Raw genomic sequence first — 17107 nt, forward strand, 5'->3', positions numbered from 1 at the left:
ACCGTGTGTTTTCCGGTGCTTCTGTGTGAAGCACATGAAGTCTCCTTGCTGTCAGTCTCCCTGCTGTGTGGCCGTTGTGAAACTTACCCTGGGCTGCATTCATTCAAAATCCAGCAAATTCCTGCAGGTTTGTGAGGAGATGTGGATGTGTTTATTTTTATTTATGCGGGAAACTGCCACTCCTGTATTGTACCAAGGGTCAAAATGACATTAATGCAGCCTGCAGCAATGCTACGCACTATACAAGTTAAATCGACACCATTAAAGCAAATGAATGAGTTCATAATTGGCTTCATTTTTTGCTATCGAGTCTGCAGGCATTTGCTGAAACAAGAGGATTGAACCCAAAACATTTCCTCACTGTGTCACCCTGGATATGCTCTTTATGACCAAACCAAAGCAGCTCAGATCTAACCAGCAAATCCACATTTCTGCCATCTCTTTGCTGAATCTAAACATAATAATAATAGTCACATGTTTTGTTTTCTATTGAAGCAGCAGAGTGGGCAGATTGGTAGCAGGGTAAAGGTCAACGGGCAGTCTCATCCCACGTGGTTTGTTTCTATTCTACAGTTAGCTGGATTTTTGAGTGGGTGCACACTGGGCCATTGTGATGTCCGATTGAATGTGTAAGGCTGACGGAAGGACAGCAGTCCAAATTAGGCCAGAGGAGAGTGTGTGTGTTTATTTTCCAGGCAGGGAGCACTCTATCAAAGGAGGTTCCTTTCAATTTGTGTGGGTGAGTTTGTAACCGTTTCCCTGCCCTGGATCCTTCTTTGTCTGTTTCCAAGCGTGTTGGTGTCTGTTTACTTCTCCTGGCACTGGACGAGCAAGGGGTGTATACTGCTAACACACAGCATCCCCCACACTGCCAGTATCAATGAACACACTGAGGGAAACATTAAAACAACACTGAGTCACATAAGTGGAAGAATATGACATCAGCCAGACTAAATTCATTTCTCCTCGCTGAAAATTAGTTTGGCCTTTTTGGAAATATGTTTGCTTGTTTGTTTTTTTTGCCTAACACGTGGTTAGCTTAGCAATAATTAGCTTAGCTTAGCTTAGCACAAATGCAACAAACAAAATCGGCTGACCAGCTCCTCTAAAGCTCAAACAAAAACCAAAGTGTAACAAACGCACATGAGTAGATTATTTCTTTACCAAATAGTCTGCCAAAAACTGATCCACCCGTGGGCAGCCTGTTAAAGCTGTATCGCCCAGTTTACATATGTATGTCTACAGCTGCTTTTATCTGGAGCAAACAATAATACACACATGTCGGTGGTGGTTAGAGCAAAGGTATGTCTTTTTAAAACTTTGTTTCTTGTAACCCAATAATCACAATCGTGGCCACAGAAGTGTTTATAGTTTACAGCTTAAGTCATGACATATATGTGATTATAGGCAACACTATAGTATTGTTTCCGATGTTTATGTGTTCAGTATGTCTAGTTGCCTGGTTTATATTTGGAAAATAGACTAATTAACATGATTTACGGCTGAGTTTTGTATAAAATAAAGAAATTATCTCTTTAGCAATCATCCGTAAGCATTATTTTACCTGCCCTGTGCCGTATAACCAATCCAAGCTCCACTCGGCCTGGTCATGTTAAACTCCAGACCAGCACATAACTCCTCAAAAAGCCACAAATTAACATTTTTACGTGTCAGATTTTGACCAGATGAACGAACAAGATATGTGATGTGTTGATTAGTTAGCTTTAAAGGTGCTGGTTGGCAGATTTTGTTACCTTTGGACAGTGCCAGGCTGGTTGTTTCACAGCGGTTCCCCCCAAGGCTGCATTCTGTCCCCTCTGCTCAAACTCACAGAGTTTGAGGTCCATCACGAGAACAGTTTCTTCCCATCTGCAGTTGGGTTCATCAATAAAGCCCGGGACCCCCACTGACTCAGACACTTTACATCCCGAAGGCAATTGCTTACAGTTGCACACCCTTTCTCTATTAATATACACTTGATAACACACTTGTTTTAACATACTCTTGTTTGTTTGTTTACCATATTTTATTGGACATATTTGTTTTTCTTTATTTATTTTTAAATCATGACTTATTACTATTACACTGTGTTTATTGTTATGCACCAATCACCAAGCCAAATTCCTTGTAAGTGTAACGTACTTGCCAATAAACCATTGCTGACCTGTTCAGTCTTTATGCTTGGTTATTAAGCTAACCTGCTGCTACTATAGCTGTAGCTGCAAACATAACGTGCAGACATGGGAGCGGAATCAATATTTTCATCTAACTCTATACCCTCTCTCTCTTTCTCTCTTTTCAATTTGAAACTGATCATATCATGCAATATGAGTAATCAAGATGTCTGAAAATAAATTAAATGGTTTTCTATAATGGGCATACGTGTCTATTCAGATCATTTTGAGTAGCTGTCATGGGTTTAAGCTTCGGCACCAAGCCATACTTAAAAGTAATCCTTTTATTCTCCTTCTATGAGCCATGGCCTCCTGCCCTCCTTTGTTTCTCCCCAGGTAAGCGAGTGAGAGGCCAGCTGTAACGAGGTGTGTTCTGCTTGTTTTGGCTCATGAGCAGCAAGAGTCAAGTTGGATGTTTGCGCTCTGATTTGTGCTTTGTTGCAGCTCAGGGCCTCAGGCCTGTCGAGTTTATGCAAGAGGGAGGCAGAGACAGAGGATTTGTCTGGACTTGTCTTTCAGAGAACAGAGGAGAGGGAGGAGAACAGAGGAGAGGGAGGAGAACAGAGGGAGGGAGTCTGGCACTCTGGTGCACCTCGAGGCAATGTGTGTCATGTGTCTATTTCTTTATCTGTGCACAGGACCAAATGCTGTCCCGGCCGTACCTCAGGGGACAGAGCGGGTCATGTTTTAATCACAAGGTTGGTGGTTTGATCCCCAATCCACATGTCAAAGTATCCTTCAGCGAGATACTGAACCCCAAATTGCTCCCTAGGCCAGTTAAAACAGCCCACTGCATCCTAACTGCTTGGGATGGGTTGATTCCAGAGGTCAAATTTCATGTGTGTGACAATGGAAATACATTTTAAGTTAACTCCACTTTGTAAATCAGTAAATCACTGCTGACATCTTTATTCTCACAGTCCTGAAATGTAGTTGAAATCCTTGGCAGGGTTAGGCTTCCAATAACTCTTCCTCTGACTTTCACATTGGAAAGTAACTAAATCGCCTTCAGTAACTGAAGTAGTATAGCCTACTTAATTAACACGTACTTGTGCTTTACTTGAGTATTTCTTTTTTATGCTACTTTACACTTTTGACAAAGCAGTCTTCACCCAAGGTCCATGTTCCGAAACTTTTGACCCTAACCCGTGATCTTAATCAGCATGTTGTTCTAACTTTCCATTATTCTGAGCACTTTAGGTCTTCTTATCATTGGCTTTACATCTGAAGACAGTTCCACTCAAGGTCCACTTCATCTGGAGCTTTCGACTGATAGCAGAGCAGACCGTGTACTGCTGTTTGTCAAAGCTTTTACCATTTTGATGGGTCAAAATGTTAGACATGGAAGTCTCAATGTTGGTGTTACTTGTGTACCCGCAAGTTACATTTTACTTTTAATACACTATTTTGATTTTAAAGTGTGGTATTGCCACTTTTACGTGTAATCCTGACTACTTCTTCCACTACTGGATTTAGATCTTAGTAAGAAAACAAGATCATTTTACTCAAGTGAAGAAACCCAATGAGTATTTTTGATGTTTTTAAGTCCTCCCAGTTGCTTTGATTTCATTTTAATCTTCTCTTAAAGCCCTCAGGTTTACATTCTAACCTCATTCAGTTTTATGTAATTTAATCCAATGATTCATTTGGGATTGGTGACTACACTACTCTACACTACACACTTTCAGTGTGTGAACCTGTCTAACGTTGTATATCTCATTAGTGTTAGTGAGCCTGACCAGCTCCTCTGTCTGAACCAAACTCAAACTTTTTTCTTTCATCTCATTAAATTTGCCATTTGATTGTTCAAAGGCTGAATATTTATTTCCCTATAAATGGAGAACTCTTAAAGGCGAGTACCGATTTGTTGGGGAAGCTGCAGCAATTCCCTGCTCGTCTGTTGCTGTGCCAACCGCCAACAGCATGTGATGTAATTGCGAGGAACAGGATGCGGGGTGGTCCTCTTGTGCAGACAGGTAGACATGACCTGTTAAAACACAGACAGAGGAGGATTCGGAGACGATCTTCTTCCTTCTTTACCTCCGATGATAAAAACACTTCCATCCACAGCTGTGGTGAAAAATCTCTAAGTTCTAATGTAAGAGAATCACCATCAACCATTAATTACATAACCCACAAATACAGTTATTACCGGTTGTGCAGTGTCACACTTTGATTTGTTGCCACGGCGGCGGTGCCGCCCGCCTGGTTTCCATGTGAAGCGACTGCTCCTGTCTGGTCTTGTCCCGGAGCACTCGGCCCATCCCACAGTTTAACTAGACAAACACACACTCGCTCAGAGGGGATTTATCACTACACGCCCCATCAACACTTCACCTTCTCCTTGGAATAAATAGGCCATCATGTTCTGTCTGGTCAAACACAACAATTTATGAACTGTGGAGTCACAAGAGAAGTGTTGTTTGACCTATATGGCATGCGTGCAATTCTGCAGCCACAGAATGAAATATGATATCTAAAAATAGTTCTGTTGTGACAAGATTATGTTTGCGTTTGATCCTGTCCCTCTGTATATCTTGTTTACGTACGTTAAAAGCGACAGTTGACTGATCTCTGCTTCCTACTTCCAGCATTGGTCAGTCATTCTCTCATGCCTCTTCTCATTTACATCCGTCAGTCAAACAGGTGCTCACGATCTGATAAACAGGAGAGTGAAAGCTGTGACAAGAGCTCACAGCTGGTGTGTACATGTGTGTGTGTGTGTGTTTGAAATCCTATACAGGCCTCATACTTGCTACCGGGATCATCGGCGGCATGAAGACAGAGATGTGACACAAGGAAGTTTGTTGTTGTTGTTTTGAACATACTCCAGAGAAAGAGACAATACAACAAGGAAGTTACAGACACTGACAAAACCACCAAATATCTTACTTAATAAACCAGAATTTCTTCGGGAGTTTACAAAAGAAATGTAATCTATATCAAGCCACACACACACACACACACACACACACACACACACACACACACACACACACACACACGCACACAGACATATAAACCACAGTTTCACTCTGGAAAGAAATTAAATTGCATTGCACTTACAGACACAAGTACACACTGTACGTTCAGATTTTCTACCGTAGAAGCCTTTTGTTGCAGAGTCCACATCGTCTGCGGCGAGATCTTGACCCGAGTGAGAGAGACAAGAAGTGTGTTTATGTGTGTGTGCTGTTATCCATGTGTGTGCACAAAGTTTGTGGCCTGCTCGCTCGGCTCTTCCGTCCATAGGCCCAGATTCCAGCGGACCTCCCTGCTCTAATGTTGGAGGGGGCGTTGGGGGTGGGAGAGCAGGCTTTGAAGGAGGCTCCAGTGACTCATTACCCAACAATCCACCCGCTCTTCATGTCCTCTACACCCCCCAAACATCTCCATCCTCGCCCCAGCCACTGCCCCTTGTCCTCTGGCACAGATAGCCGACACACAGCTCCGCGCGCACACCCACTTGACGGCCGTTGACTGAAGAAAAGGGATTCTGTTTCAGTGCAACAGGGACTGTGTGGACCGAACCACTGTGAAAGACTTCTGTGTGTGTGTGTGTGTGTGTGTGTGTGTGTGTGTGTGTGTGTGTGTGTGTGTGTGTGTGTAGATGTCGTACTGTTATAAGTATGCATACATGCACATTCACTGCACTAGCTCATCTAATATTTCTCTGTTTCAACAGCATGTGGAACAAGTTTTATCTGAAAAGATCTCAGTTTTGAAATGTAATGTTCCAACCTGACATCCTCTAATCTCTGCCTGCATCTCTCCTGCTGGAGTCATTTCTTCATGTTTCCTTGGGGGTTGCGTAAACCTACACCGCAAACCGCTGTTCCCACAGCTCACACTGGTCAAACCCCCACCTCTAACTGGTGTGAACACACATCTGCGTACCTCGTGGGGACAAAGCCAGACATCTGCGCCCATGTTTTTAGCTATTGGTCCAGGATGTGTGTATGGTTTTAACATACTGCTGGGTGTCTGTGTGCAGAGCGTTCATTAAAGATGACATCCATAGGAGATGACATCATTTGAACTTCCTGTCTGGAGCTCAAAGAGCACAATTACATTTACAAATGCACACTGATCCACAAAACATTAGAATAATTTGCCTCTGCATTCGTGGGAAAATGTTTCCAATATACTTAAATAGATTACATTTTGCAATGAATATGAATATGAAATGAAATGTGAAAATCCTGGCTCACTGTCTGTGCCCAAGTTTTCAGACTCCTGTGAAACAGGATGGAGAACAAAAGGGGGCAGTGAGGCCGTTGACACAGCAAGGTGCATTGCATGGGAGAAGTCACATTTTGTGACTTGCAGCGCTTTCAGACCTGTTTTGCAAATGGTCATGGCACACACTTTTTGCAGTTTTAGATGTTGTGATTGAAGAAAACAGTTGAGAAAAACCTCTTTCTAAATTGAGAGCTTCGATAGATAGATCTACTCAATATGTAAATCTGGCTTATTTTCCTTACTGGCATCACACTTATACATCTGTGTGATGACAGTAAGGATGTTAAAGATTAAGGATGTTTTTCATGGATGAGGTCCCAGATTTCTATCGAGACAACAGGTGGTGGTGGACTCTGGGGAGGAGGGTTGCTGCGGCTTCCATCCCTCTGGAGTACTTTCTGTGTACTGATACCCCACCGCATGGAGCAGGTGCCTTTTTTAAAAACATTTTTTTCGCCCCTGTCCCTCAGATGGCCTGAGTCTGCCACTGACCAGGTCCATGGTGCAGATCGTAGTCTGTGTAAAATGCCTGTGTTTACATTGCTGAAGAGTGCTTGTGCTGCATTTTGAGTGTGCTGTCTAAATTGATTAATGCTGACCTCCAATACAACCGTAGCCTATTTGGCAAAAGGTTGCCACTGTGCTCAGTCTCGGGGCAGAGTGAGGACAGAGAGGTCCATTGTGAGTTCCCCTGCTGCTTGGGAAAGACCCTTGAGCCATGACCAACAGGATTTCCTCTGATTTCAGCCTTTAGTCTTCCCACTTCCTTCTTCTATAGGGGGTTTATAAAGCGGCCACTTACAGCGCTGTAATGTTGCATACATTCAGCTTTGGGCAGGAGCAGGTCTGAGGAGTATTAGTGAGTCTTGTAAGTTTTTGTTTAAAGTTCCATCTTCGTCCCAGGTTTTTGAAGTATCAGACCTGTCTCACAGCAAACATTTTGGCTTGTCATAAGATGAAACACACAGGTGTAATTAATGACACATAAATGATGGGTCTGCTCGGTTCAAAGGCCCCTGGTATTGAACATGCGGCCTCAAAAGCCATCATAAAGGTAATCAGTTCCACCTGTGCCTTTCCTGCTATGACACCCACCAATGTCTGCTGTGAGAAAGACCTATACAAGATGTTCAGCTAACTCAACCACAAAGCAATAGCCACATGTATCTCCTTTATTTGGACTATCCCATTTCAGTACTGATTGTCAGCTGGATTTTAGAATTTAGTTAAAATCAAAACTTGCTCATTTTGAACGTTAACTGATAATCAACACCGACAGTCTGCTGACATACTAACTGGACACTTGGCTACCATAACATTGCTAACGCTGGACAAGTTAATAGTCAAATAAGTATGTATACTTGCTCTAATCAATATTTATATCCAGAATGGTTGAAATGGTTAAACAGATGATTATCGCCCGACTCGGCGAGTACCATCTTGCCATTTTTCAGCTCATTGTTTTGGATTCACAGCCTGCAACTTTACTGTTATGCTTCACTGCCACAGCTCTCAGCAGTGCCCTTTATTTAACCATAGAAAGAAATAATGATAAATCTTTTGTTTACTACCTGCTACAGAAAACATAAAAAAGTTAGCACACAGCTGGTGAACATAATGGAGCATTTAGCAGCTATAGAGCCAGATAATTCTCCCAGGAGCTGGAAGACAAAACAGCTAAAAAAGGAGAGTGAATATAAGAACTACATTTGTAAGTAAATGCTGATGGTGTTCTGTATCTGTTGGATGCATTTACTTTCATGGGTGCAGTATTATCATAACTGGTGAACCTGATGGCAAGAGCAATGAAAATACAACCAAAGTCGTAATAAAGTTAAGTTTTCCTTCAGTAAGAAGAAAAGAATTGAGAGGAACACAAATTAAACTCTGCATTGTTGTGTATTTCTCTGTTTCCTTTGTTTCCGAGCTCCCTGCCCTTCAGCCAGCCATCCAGCCATCCGTCTGTTCATAGATCAACCCACACAGCTCCTGGGTGGCTGCAGAGAGATCACATCACCTCAGCGAAGGTATGCAGAATTCGGAAACACAAGCCCACAACCAGATCAACAGTGATTAAAGCACCCTCTGCTGAGTCTTTGAACAATGCAGCCCTGTTGGGTCCTGCTATGATTGATGGAGACATTTGCTGTTGGGTCAATACCACACTGCTGAAGTGATCAGGGAGCTGGAGCCACGCAGCTCCAGCAATACATAGGATCTGGAAGAATGAATTGTCTGAGAACCTGTTATCTTATAAAGGGACTTTCCAGCTTCCTCAGCCTTCTCCTTGTGGCCCTTTCACTCTGACAAAGACAGTTTCAAACAGACAGCCTTAATGTCCCTGTTGTGCACTTAATATCAAGTAGAATATAACGTTTTCCAAATATTTCCCACAAAACTATGAAAGAAAGCTCTTTTTTAAGCTTCTTTTTGATTGTTTTCAGTTAAATGATATAACTAAAAATACCACATAATTATGTAATATTGACAGAATATTCTGGCTAGTGAGAAATGAAACCATTGATTGACAGTTAAGTAATTGACGTTTGTGGTTTCTTCCAAAGTAAAAGGTGATTTGGTGCACCTTTAATCCTTACTGTTTCGTACACAAAAAGCAAAAAGTTTCCAAACCATTTCCTATAAGTAAAGACAGATTGAATATCCTTCAGCAGACTGTTTGTTCAGGGCGCAGTATCCCTGCTGCATTACCAGTTGATTAGATAGCACCTGGTATATTGTTGGCTTTGGTGTGTCTCGGGGGAATTCCTGCATCCATTTCTCTTCTTAAGCAAACTCTTCTTCTGTTTCTTGCAATATGCTTTGCTCTGGAATTTCCCCTCCCTCCTTTTATGTGCTCATTATGTGCTCATTTATCTTCCTTTGTATTTCACCCGCTTTCCTCTTGTGTAATATCTACGGTGAACTAATTTCCTCTCGCTCTGATAAAGGCTCTGGACCCGGGGCCATCGTTACAGCTTATTACAGGTTATTACAGCCATTCGTTTTACCTTCGGTTTCACATCAGACGAAGTTCATCATGTTCCTGCCTTATTTGCTGCATCGACAATCTGATGTAACTTACTGTAATTCATGTGAGTGACATTCAGCTGAAATCACATGGCTGCCACACAGTGTAACCAGTGCTTTGCCGAGGAATTTCCTGTGTGTTTCTCTTTATTTCTTGTTTCTTCTGTTTATTCCCTAAAAACTGCTGCTGCCAGAAATGTAAAGCACATCACTTCAGGTGACATCAGCATGTGTAAAACATAAAAGCAGTGTATCTCAGGTGTACTATATAGAATTAACATGGAATCTAAAGTGATATGGGTTCAACTTTTCTCCAGATGTTGTACTGCACTGAGATGAAACTTTGCGCGCGCACACACACACACACACACACGCACACACACACACAGAGTCTGCAGACATAACCAAAACAGAAAAAAATGTTGAGGAATATTCAAGTTCTGAAAAATGTCTTTCATGAGACTTCCAGGCTGGGAAATGTAATGTTATTGTAATCTGTTCTTGTTCATCTCTTCACACACCCACTCGGGCAGGTGCTGGTAACTAAACCCCCCCCTCAGGAGCCCAGATACAGTAGACTGTGATCAGACTCCAGACTCCAGCACCCCAGCATATTCTGCTCCACTGCTATATTTTGGTTATGACTTTAGATTGTTATACATCTGTTTATTTCTTTTCTTACTTACTCACTTACATATTGACATCCATCCCAACATTATGGATGATGTGACTAGATGCTACTCAGGGTAGGTGAGACGTATGATCAAATTTACCTCCAAACTACTTCTCTTACTATAACACTCGGACTCAAGTCACAAGTAGGAAACTGCAAGTTAAGCTACACGTGATTCAGATCTCTGAATGCTGTCCATTAAAATGACATTTTCACGTCATCAATTTATACGGTCAAAACCTGAATGTCTTCACTTTAAACTCCAAGTCAAAGCTGCTGTGTCCTTACTACGAGTCTAAAGTGTGACTCCTACTCCATCTGACCTTTGACTTCTTCCTCAGGCCGCAGAGCGCACATGGAGCCGTCCGCCCTCTCGCTGCCGCGTAGACATTCCTGACAGCGTCTCCCCTCTCTGTCTGAGGCTTCTCTCCAGACAGCTGGGTCTAAAGCAACATGATCCCCGCTCAGCGGTGCAGTCCCTGCCAACACTTTGTGTGTATATATACAGCATGTGTGTGTGAGGTTGTGCATATTCAACACACACACATGTCTTAGATATGAGAGGGGCCACATTGGTAAGATTCTCATTGAAAAACAGGCCGTCAAAGAGTGATTTGGGGAAATACCGCCTTACTCTGACATATGTTGAGGTTGCTTAAAATGTTGCAGACTTTTCTTTCTATATTTCTATCTTAGTAGTGGATGTGGTCTGGACATAGAAAGCTATTAGGTTTCATCACTAACTGAAGATGACGAGTCACAGCTCTGATGACAAGAGGTTTTGAAAGTTGTTCAGTCCCAGTGTGTATGTGTCACTAGATACACATTCAGAGTTGTGCCCTAGCTTCTGTGTAGTAGAGGTGGGTTACAGGTTTGTGACTGTCACAGCCCGAGAGTGGGCAGATATGAGAGCTGAAGACGCGGATATGAGGAGTTCTTTCCCTGTGACTCAGCAGACAGAAAAGGATGTTGGATGTTAAAAACAAACACTGTTGTCACGGCTACAGATGATTAGAAGAATGACGCCCTTGTGGATAAGATTTGGGGGAAATTTGTCCAAATGTAACCGCAAGAGCACATCAGGGAATATGGTGGCCGTTATTTGGATGGACGAATGATGAATGGGAAACAGCAGAGAGACATGGAGAGCTGGATTTTGATCAAGCAAACATTCTTTTGGCCCAATTTTGACTGAAAATATTTACGGTATATACATCATGACTTTGTATTGTTTCCGGCATGGCCTAAGGGTGTATGTCTGTCTCTATATTTACTCAGGTATATGCTCAGGTATGCACTCACCTGAGCCATGCGTCACAAGGGGACATACCTGAAGAGGTTCTTTCCTGTAAAACGAGCCGTGAATAGCACTTCTCTGACATAATCCCATTCCTAAAAAAGACTAAAGACCAGGTACACAGCTGCCAGCTTTTTTAAGACAGCTGTACTGTTTCAGCTCATCAGAAAATAATAACAGTAAGTTCCACAATTAATAGATCATGTCCGACACAGATCTGTTAGTAATCAGACTATCTCCCGAGGCCTTGCCTAATACCCTGGTAGCCTCTGCTGTTTGGGTTATTAGAGGTTTGTATTTACACAAAGCGCTAGTGTTGTCTCTTGCTGGCGTCAGATTGGATTCTGACCGGAAAAGCCAGTGAGGAAATGACGCAACAGGTTGAAGTGAAACAAAGATAGAAGTTCCCACATGTCAGGGGCTTACAGGAAGCAGAGTGATGACGCATACCAAAGCGATCCCGTAAATTACGCTGTGAAGTGAAGTGGTGCACACACGTCTTCAGGCGGCGCTACCCTGACGTCCTATAGGCTGTTTGAAACGTCCAGACATACTCTTAATGAGCTGTAACGTCACACAAGGTTAGTGCATGTGATCGTGCCCCACTGGCAAGCTCATTAAATAATGTCAAATAATTGATGAATAATTACATTTAGGGACTAAATCAAGGAGATATTTGAATACTGGGACTCGCGCTGTTAGTTGCTAACAGTGCTAATTTGTGTGTAACTGTTGAATGTACACAACACCCAAATTCTCAGACACAAAACTGAGGCGATAACCAGTGTCCTCAGTTGATCTTAGGGCCCTGCATGAGAAGAAAAACAATAGTTTACAGAACAAGATTAAACAAGACTTTCCTAAATGTCACAATTTGCTCCACAATAAGCATTAAAGCATTTTCCGTCCCGGCAACACTCTGGTCTTCAGACAACACAGTGCTCTAATGGACTGAGTCATTTTTTCATGTCGAGGCAAACTACTCCACGAAGAGGACAACATAAAAGATTCACATCTGCATTTCAATAGTACCTTGACATATTGTAGAGTTATTGCTGCTTGTGTGGGAGTGAGACAAGTTTCTTCTGGCCACCGACCTTCACCTCACAACAACCTGCTCAGCTGTCACACCATACGCACTGCCTCAGCTTGTCCTCACTACAGCTCATGTTTACGATAAACGCCTCCGAATCAGACATTCTGTCCCGCTCGGTTTAAAAACTGAAGATTAACTGAAGACGTGTATACAGTTCATGGCCCTGCACTCACTTTTCTCGCATCCTCTACTTATTGCATGTATCTTTTCCTCAAGAATGTGACAATGAATTCAGTGTTGCGCAGCCATGATCCGTCCACATAACGACAGCCTGTATGGAGTGATGACGCCAAGGCTACAAGTGCGGCCTGAATGTGACTAGTGCTGCGTCAGAGGATGTTTATGCAGCCTGAGATCAGTGAGGAAGAGACGGTGTGTGTGTGTGTGTGTGTGTGTGTGTGCGTCCAGACGAGCGAGGAAGTAAAGAGCACCTTCAGATGTACAGTGGATTGTGAATCATCAGCTTCTGAAAACACTGCTTAGAGTCACGTTAAATGCTTAAACAAGAAGGAATTCCTGTGTCAAATTGTGTAGAAAATAATAACATGCACTGGTAACAAAAAAAGTGTGTGGCTCTTGGCTCAGGGACCAAGTGTGTGTGTGTGTGTGTGTGTGTGTGTGTGTGTGTGTGTGTGTGTGACATTAAAGTGGTGCCAATTTGTGACACGGTATTTTTAGAAAGGAGGCCCGTCCACTCGGGTAATACTCCTCAGATCAGTCTAACCCTTTGATGCGTTCATTGTAGTGTGATCCTACTTCAAAGCTGCACACACGGTTGGGATGGGACGGAAGGAGTGTGACTCCACTATATACACTTCATTACGGCAGGCCAGAGATTCAGCTTTCTGTCACCTTTGACCTCTGGGCATTTGTGCTCTTAACACACTTCCACTCCACAAGATCCATGACCGGAGGTATTTATTTGTAGGGGGGCTCAGGCCAAAGAGGACACGTCTTTTTTTTAATGTCCACACAGTGTTCAGGATACACAGTGCTAGTGTTTTAGCTCAAACACTTTATTCTTTATTCTTTATTCCCGTTCACAGAAAATATTTTTATTTTATTGTATGTGCACCTGTGAGTCATCTTATTACTCTTGTTACATGTTACAACCAACCCCAGAGTTTAAAGTTTATTGTTGGTGTCTAATCTAACACACAGCCAATAATTACTAAATAACAGCTAATTTAGAATGATTTGTTCTTTCACTTCAATTGTATTATCTCTCTTTTATAGGCCTTGCAAGGTTTTCTGAATATGACTAAAGCCCTGCTCACTGGGTTGAGCAAATATAATTAAATAGGTGTGTACCTGGTGTCACATTATAGCCATTGAAACCGCCTTTATGTCATGATGACAGGGCAGTAAAGTGGACTTCCTGTGTGTTTTCGCTTCCTTTTAAGGAACAGAGGCACCTGATAAGGTGGTTGAAGAGGAGTCATCTGAATATCGACTAAAACCAAGTTCAGCTTTTGTGAAGCTCGAAGTCCAAAACACCACCAACAGAACACATGAAGTAACCACTTTTTAAATGTAACAGTGGCGACCTATACACCTACCACACCTCGGAAGCAGTTGAGGTGTGTTCAAAGTCATCACTTAGTCTTTTAAGTGTCCCGTGCTGGTGACTAAATCTGCTTATCAGTTATGACTCAAGCCTGAAACCTTCCACTGACAGTAAAGAGTCACATTCCACCTGACAGCAGAAAGGAAAGGGACTTTCCTGTCCTCCACTCCCTTTTTACTGTTGCATGTCTGGCATTTGCTAAGAAATGCTGTTGGTGAAAAGCGTTCCCACGTGTCAAATATACTGTTACTGACTCCATATGGCTGTAATGAGATACTAACAGACATTGACACCAAGTAGACAAGGTTCTCGTTGAGACATGAATAACAAAAGTAGAGGAGAGGGCCGAGTTATGTTAAAAATTTACGATTTTTTATTCAAATAAATACACACTCAACACAATATAGAAATAGTAAATAATTTAAACAACACAAGCTGTTTGCCAGTAACAACATATCCTGGAAACAAATAAATTAACATCATGGTTTTAGGAGTCATTCCTCCCAGTAGAGCAAACTTGAAATAGTTTTGACAATTCAAGAGTTCAGTCCCGTGTGTGGAGCTTCTGAAAATCTCTCCGTGTGTCGGTTGAGATCCGTTGTCCCCGCTCTCCGAGGGCTCAGTCCCCAACAATCCTTCATCTCTGGAGCGGATGACCTCGTCTTCCTTTTGGTCCGCTTATTATACATGTATGGTCCACTTTGACACTATAAAGACATTGAAAAAAACATCGTTAGTTTCTGCGTTCAGCTACTGCTAATGTGTATTCTTTTTCATACATAATGTCAGCAACATGCGATGGGGTGTCCCTCACCATATTAGGAGTGATTAACTGCTAGAGTCCCACAGCGGCTCAGGGCGCCCTCGCCATGCGCCTCTCTTGCTGTCCGGGTGACGAGCTCTCATTGTCCTGCCGCGTTTTAAAGTCCTGGATGGCCTTTCTATTCTGATAATCGATTAGAGCCATGGTGATCACCGCGTTCCAGCAGTTCTCCTCCCCGGAGCACCGGAAATCAATCTCTTTATTGTCTGTGGTAACGATGGTGAAATAGACGAACTTGCCGGTGCGCTCCACGCAGTCCACCTTCTTGATGGACTGCAGCTTGAGCTCCTTGCCCCTGTTGCGCTTCTGCGTGTCGGCGTAAATGTTGAGGCTGTCCGTGGTCAGGACGCACGTCTTCCTCTTCCAGAACTGGAGCAGGTTGTCGCTCCTCTTCTCTAGCTCTCCCTCCTTGAGGACCTGGCTGATCTCCGCCGCTGACATTTTCATTGTTTATGTCGGGAAGGTTTGTGAACCCCTTCTGTGTCGTCCGAGGAGGAGCCCGAGGAAGGAGCTTCTCTACAGAGGCTTCGGTAATCCAGAGTGTCGTTGTGAATGGACCAAGGTAGCAGAGGACTTTTATAGCCTACTCTGGTCTGAGCCCTTCCCACTTGACGTCAGATGACTTGGGAATGCAACAGTTGCCAGTGGAGTAATTCAAGGCTGTGTGTGGGCGGAAGCTGTGGTGCAGGGAGGGGGGGGGGGGGGGGGGGGGCAGAGGAAGTCCTAACGTGGACCTAATTACACCTTCAACATGTTAATTACTAATCCACATCCTACTGCTAAGATAAGTCCAAATATTTGCCCACTCTGCAGTGAATGATTCATTCTAATATGGTTTATTACCAGATGTGCACAGAGTGAGCTGAGCACATGCGTAAAGCCAGTCTGGCCCTGTGAACCTTTAAAATCAACATCTATTTCAGAGGAACTTCTGAATTCCCTGTTAAAGTTGATGATCCAGACTCGTTCCATGACAGCCTGGTAATTCATTCCCTTTATGCCTTCACTGTGCCAGGTAGTTGTTGTGCCACCCTGCTCTGTTATTCTTTTAAAGGGTATAATACTTCAGATGAAACTTGTTTCGCCTCAGTGGTATTTTACATAAACTCTGCTATTCCTGTCTGTGGCTCTCAAGCTGCTGAAATGCACCCAAACAGTCCAGGAGCTGTTCAGTGAGCAGAGGATTTATCATACTGTGTGTCAGCAGCTACAACAAGAGAATGGGTTCAAGGTTTAGAAAGCAGATTACGCATTTCCTAAACTTCAGTGTGATTCGCCTAATTTCACAATTATTATTGTGAAAACAAGGCTTCTACGAGAATAAACATGCACAAACAAAATCCATCATGTCTTTGGATAGTTTGAACTCTCAAACAATGGATGATAGGACGTCTGCTAATGCTGATCGTGTTTTGTTAAAAACGCCATTTATTGAGTTAACTGAACTATATCTCAACTCATCATTTCCAGTCTAAAGACGTCAAGTCAGGTGAACTCAATGCCTGATGTAAAATCCAAAATGTTAAGTTGAATAAACTTTCAATTCATAAAATGTCTATATTTGCATTAATGACAAAGACTAAGTTGATTCCACTAAATTTCTGTATGTTTTACAGTGTGTTTAAAGAACGAAATAAGGAAGAAAAGGGGTTCAGCACATGATTTTGATGCAACCTGAGGTGACATGTCGTATGCCCTTTGATTTCACTGCATAGATCACATCTGCCAGTCCCATGCCGAGCCTCTTCATTAACAACTGACCACACTGTCACTCTATCAGCTGACTGACTCAGTCCCGGTTCACGTCAGACTGAGAGGAGCAGACTTTAAATGTGTATCGCTGTGCCACTGTCTGAAGCCCACAGGGATAAAGCTCCAACGTATCAACGCTACAGATGTCAAGTCTTGTTTAGGGTATAGATGCTCGTGTCAATAGGATTGATACCAAAAAAAACCCGACAACACACATAACATCCTTGACCCCATGTGCCCAATTCAGATAGTTCACAGTGTACAGTGGCGAACGTGCATCAAGCACCCACGCAGGCTGCCTCACTATCAGTCTCCTCTCTCAGACATTTTGGAAACATCTCCCCTCCGGAAGTGAAATGTCATCGCGGGCTCAGGCTCTCAACACACGCACACGCACACTACTTCTCCAGAGTTCTCCAGTAATTATGCAAATATCCGGGTGACCCCATTGGAATC

General features: G+C 42.9%; 1 protein-coding gene across 1 annotated transcript; it reads right to left on the reverse strand.

Moving 5' to 3' along the window:
* Window positions 1–14477: 14477 nt before the first annotated feature.
* On the reverse strand, window positions 14478–15416 carry phlda2 (pleckstrin homology-like domain, family A, member 2). Its single transcript, XM_076089978.1, has 2 exons — window positions 14891–15416; window positions 14478–14783 (listed from the first exon to the last, which is right to left on the reverse strand). The coding sequence occupies exon 1, from the start codon at window positions 15344–15346 to the stop codon at window positions 14930–14932; it is 417 nt and encodes a 138-aa protein (XP_075946093.1). The 5' UTR covers window positions 15347–15416; the 3' UTR covers window positions 14478–14783; window positions 14891–14929.
* Between the last annotated feature and the right edge of the window lie 1691 nt (window positions 15417–17107).

This window comes from Anarhichas minor, unplaced genomic scaffold (genome assembly GCF_050575085.1).
Source record: "Anarhichas minor isolate MPS153535 unplaced genomic scaffold, ASM5057508v1 ptg000011l, whole genome shotgun sequence".
NCBI classification, from domain to species: domain Eukaryota; kingdom Metazoa; phylum Chordata; class Actinopteri; order Perciformes; family Anarhichadidae; genus Anarhichas; species Anarhichas minor.

Coding starts and splice junctions, on each gene's coding strand:
- phlda2 (XM_076089978.1), bottom strand. CDS start 15,346: ATGAAAATGTCAGCGGCGGAGATCAGCCAGGTCCTCAAGGAGGGAGAG.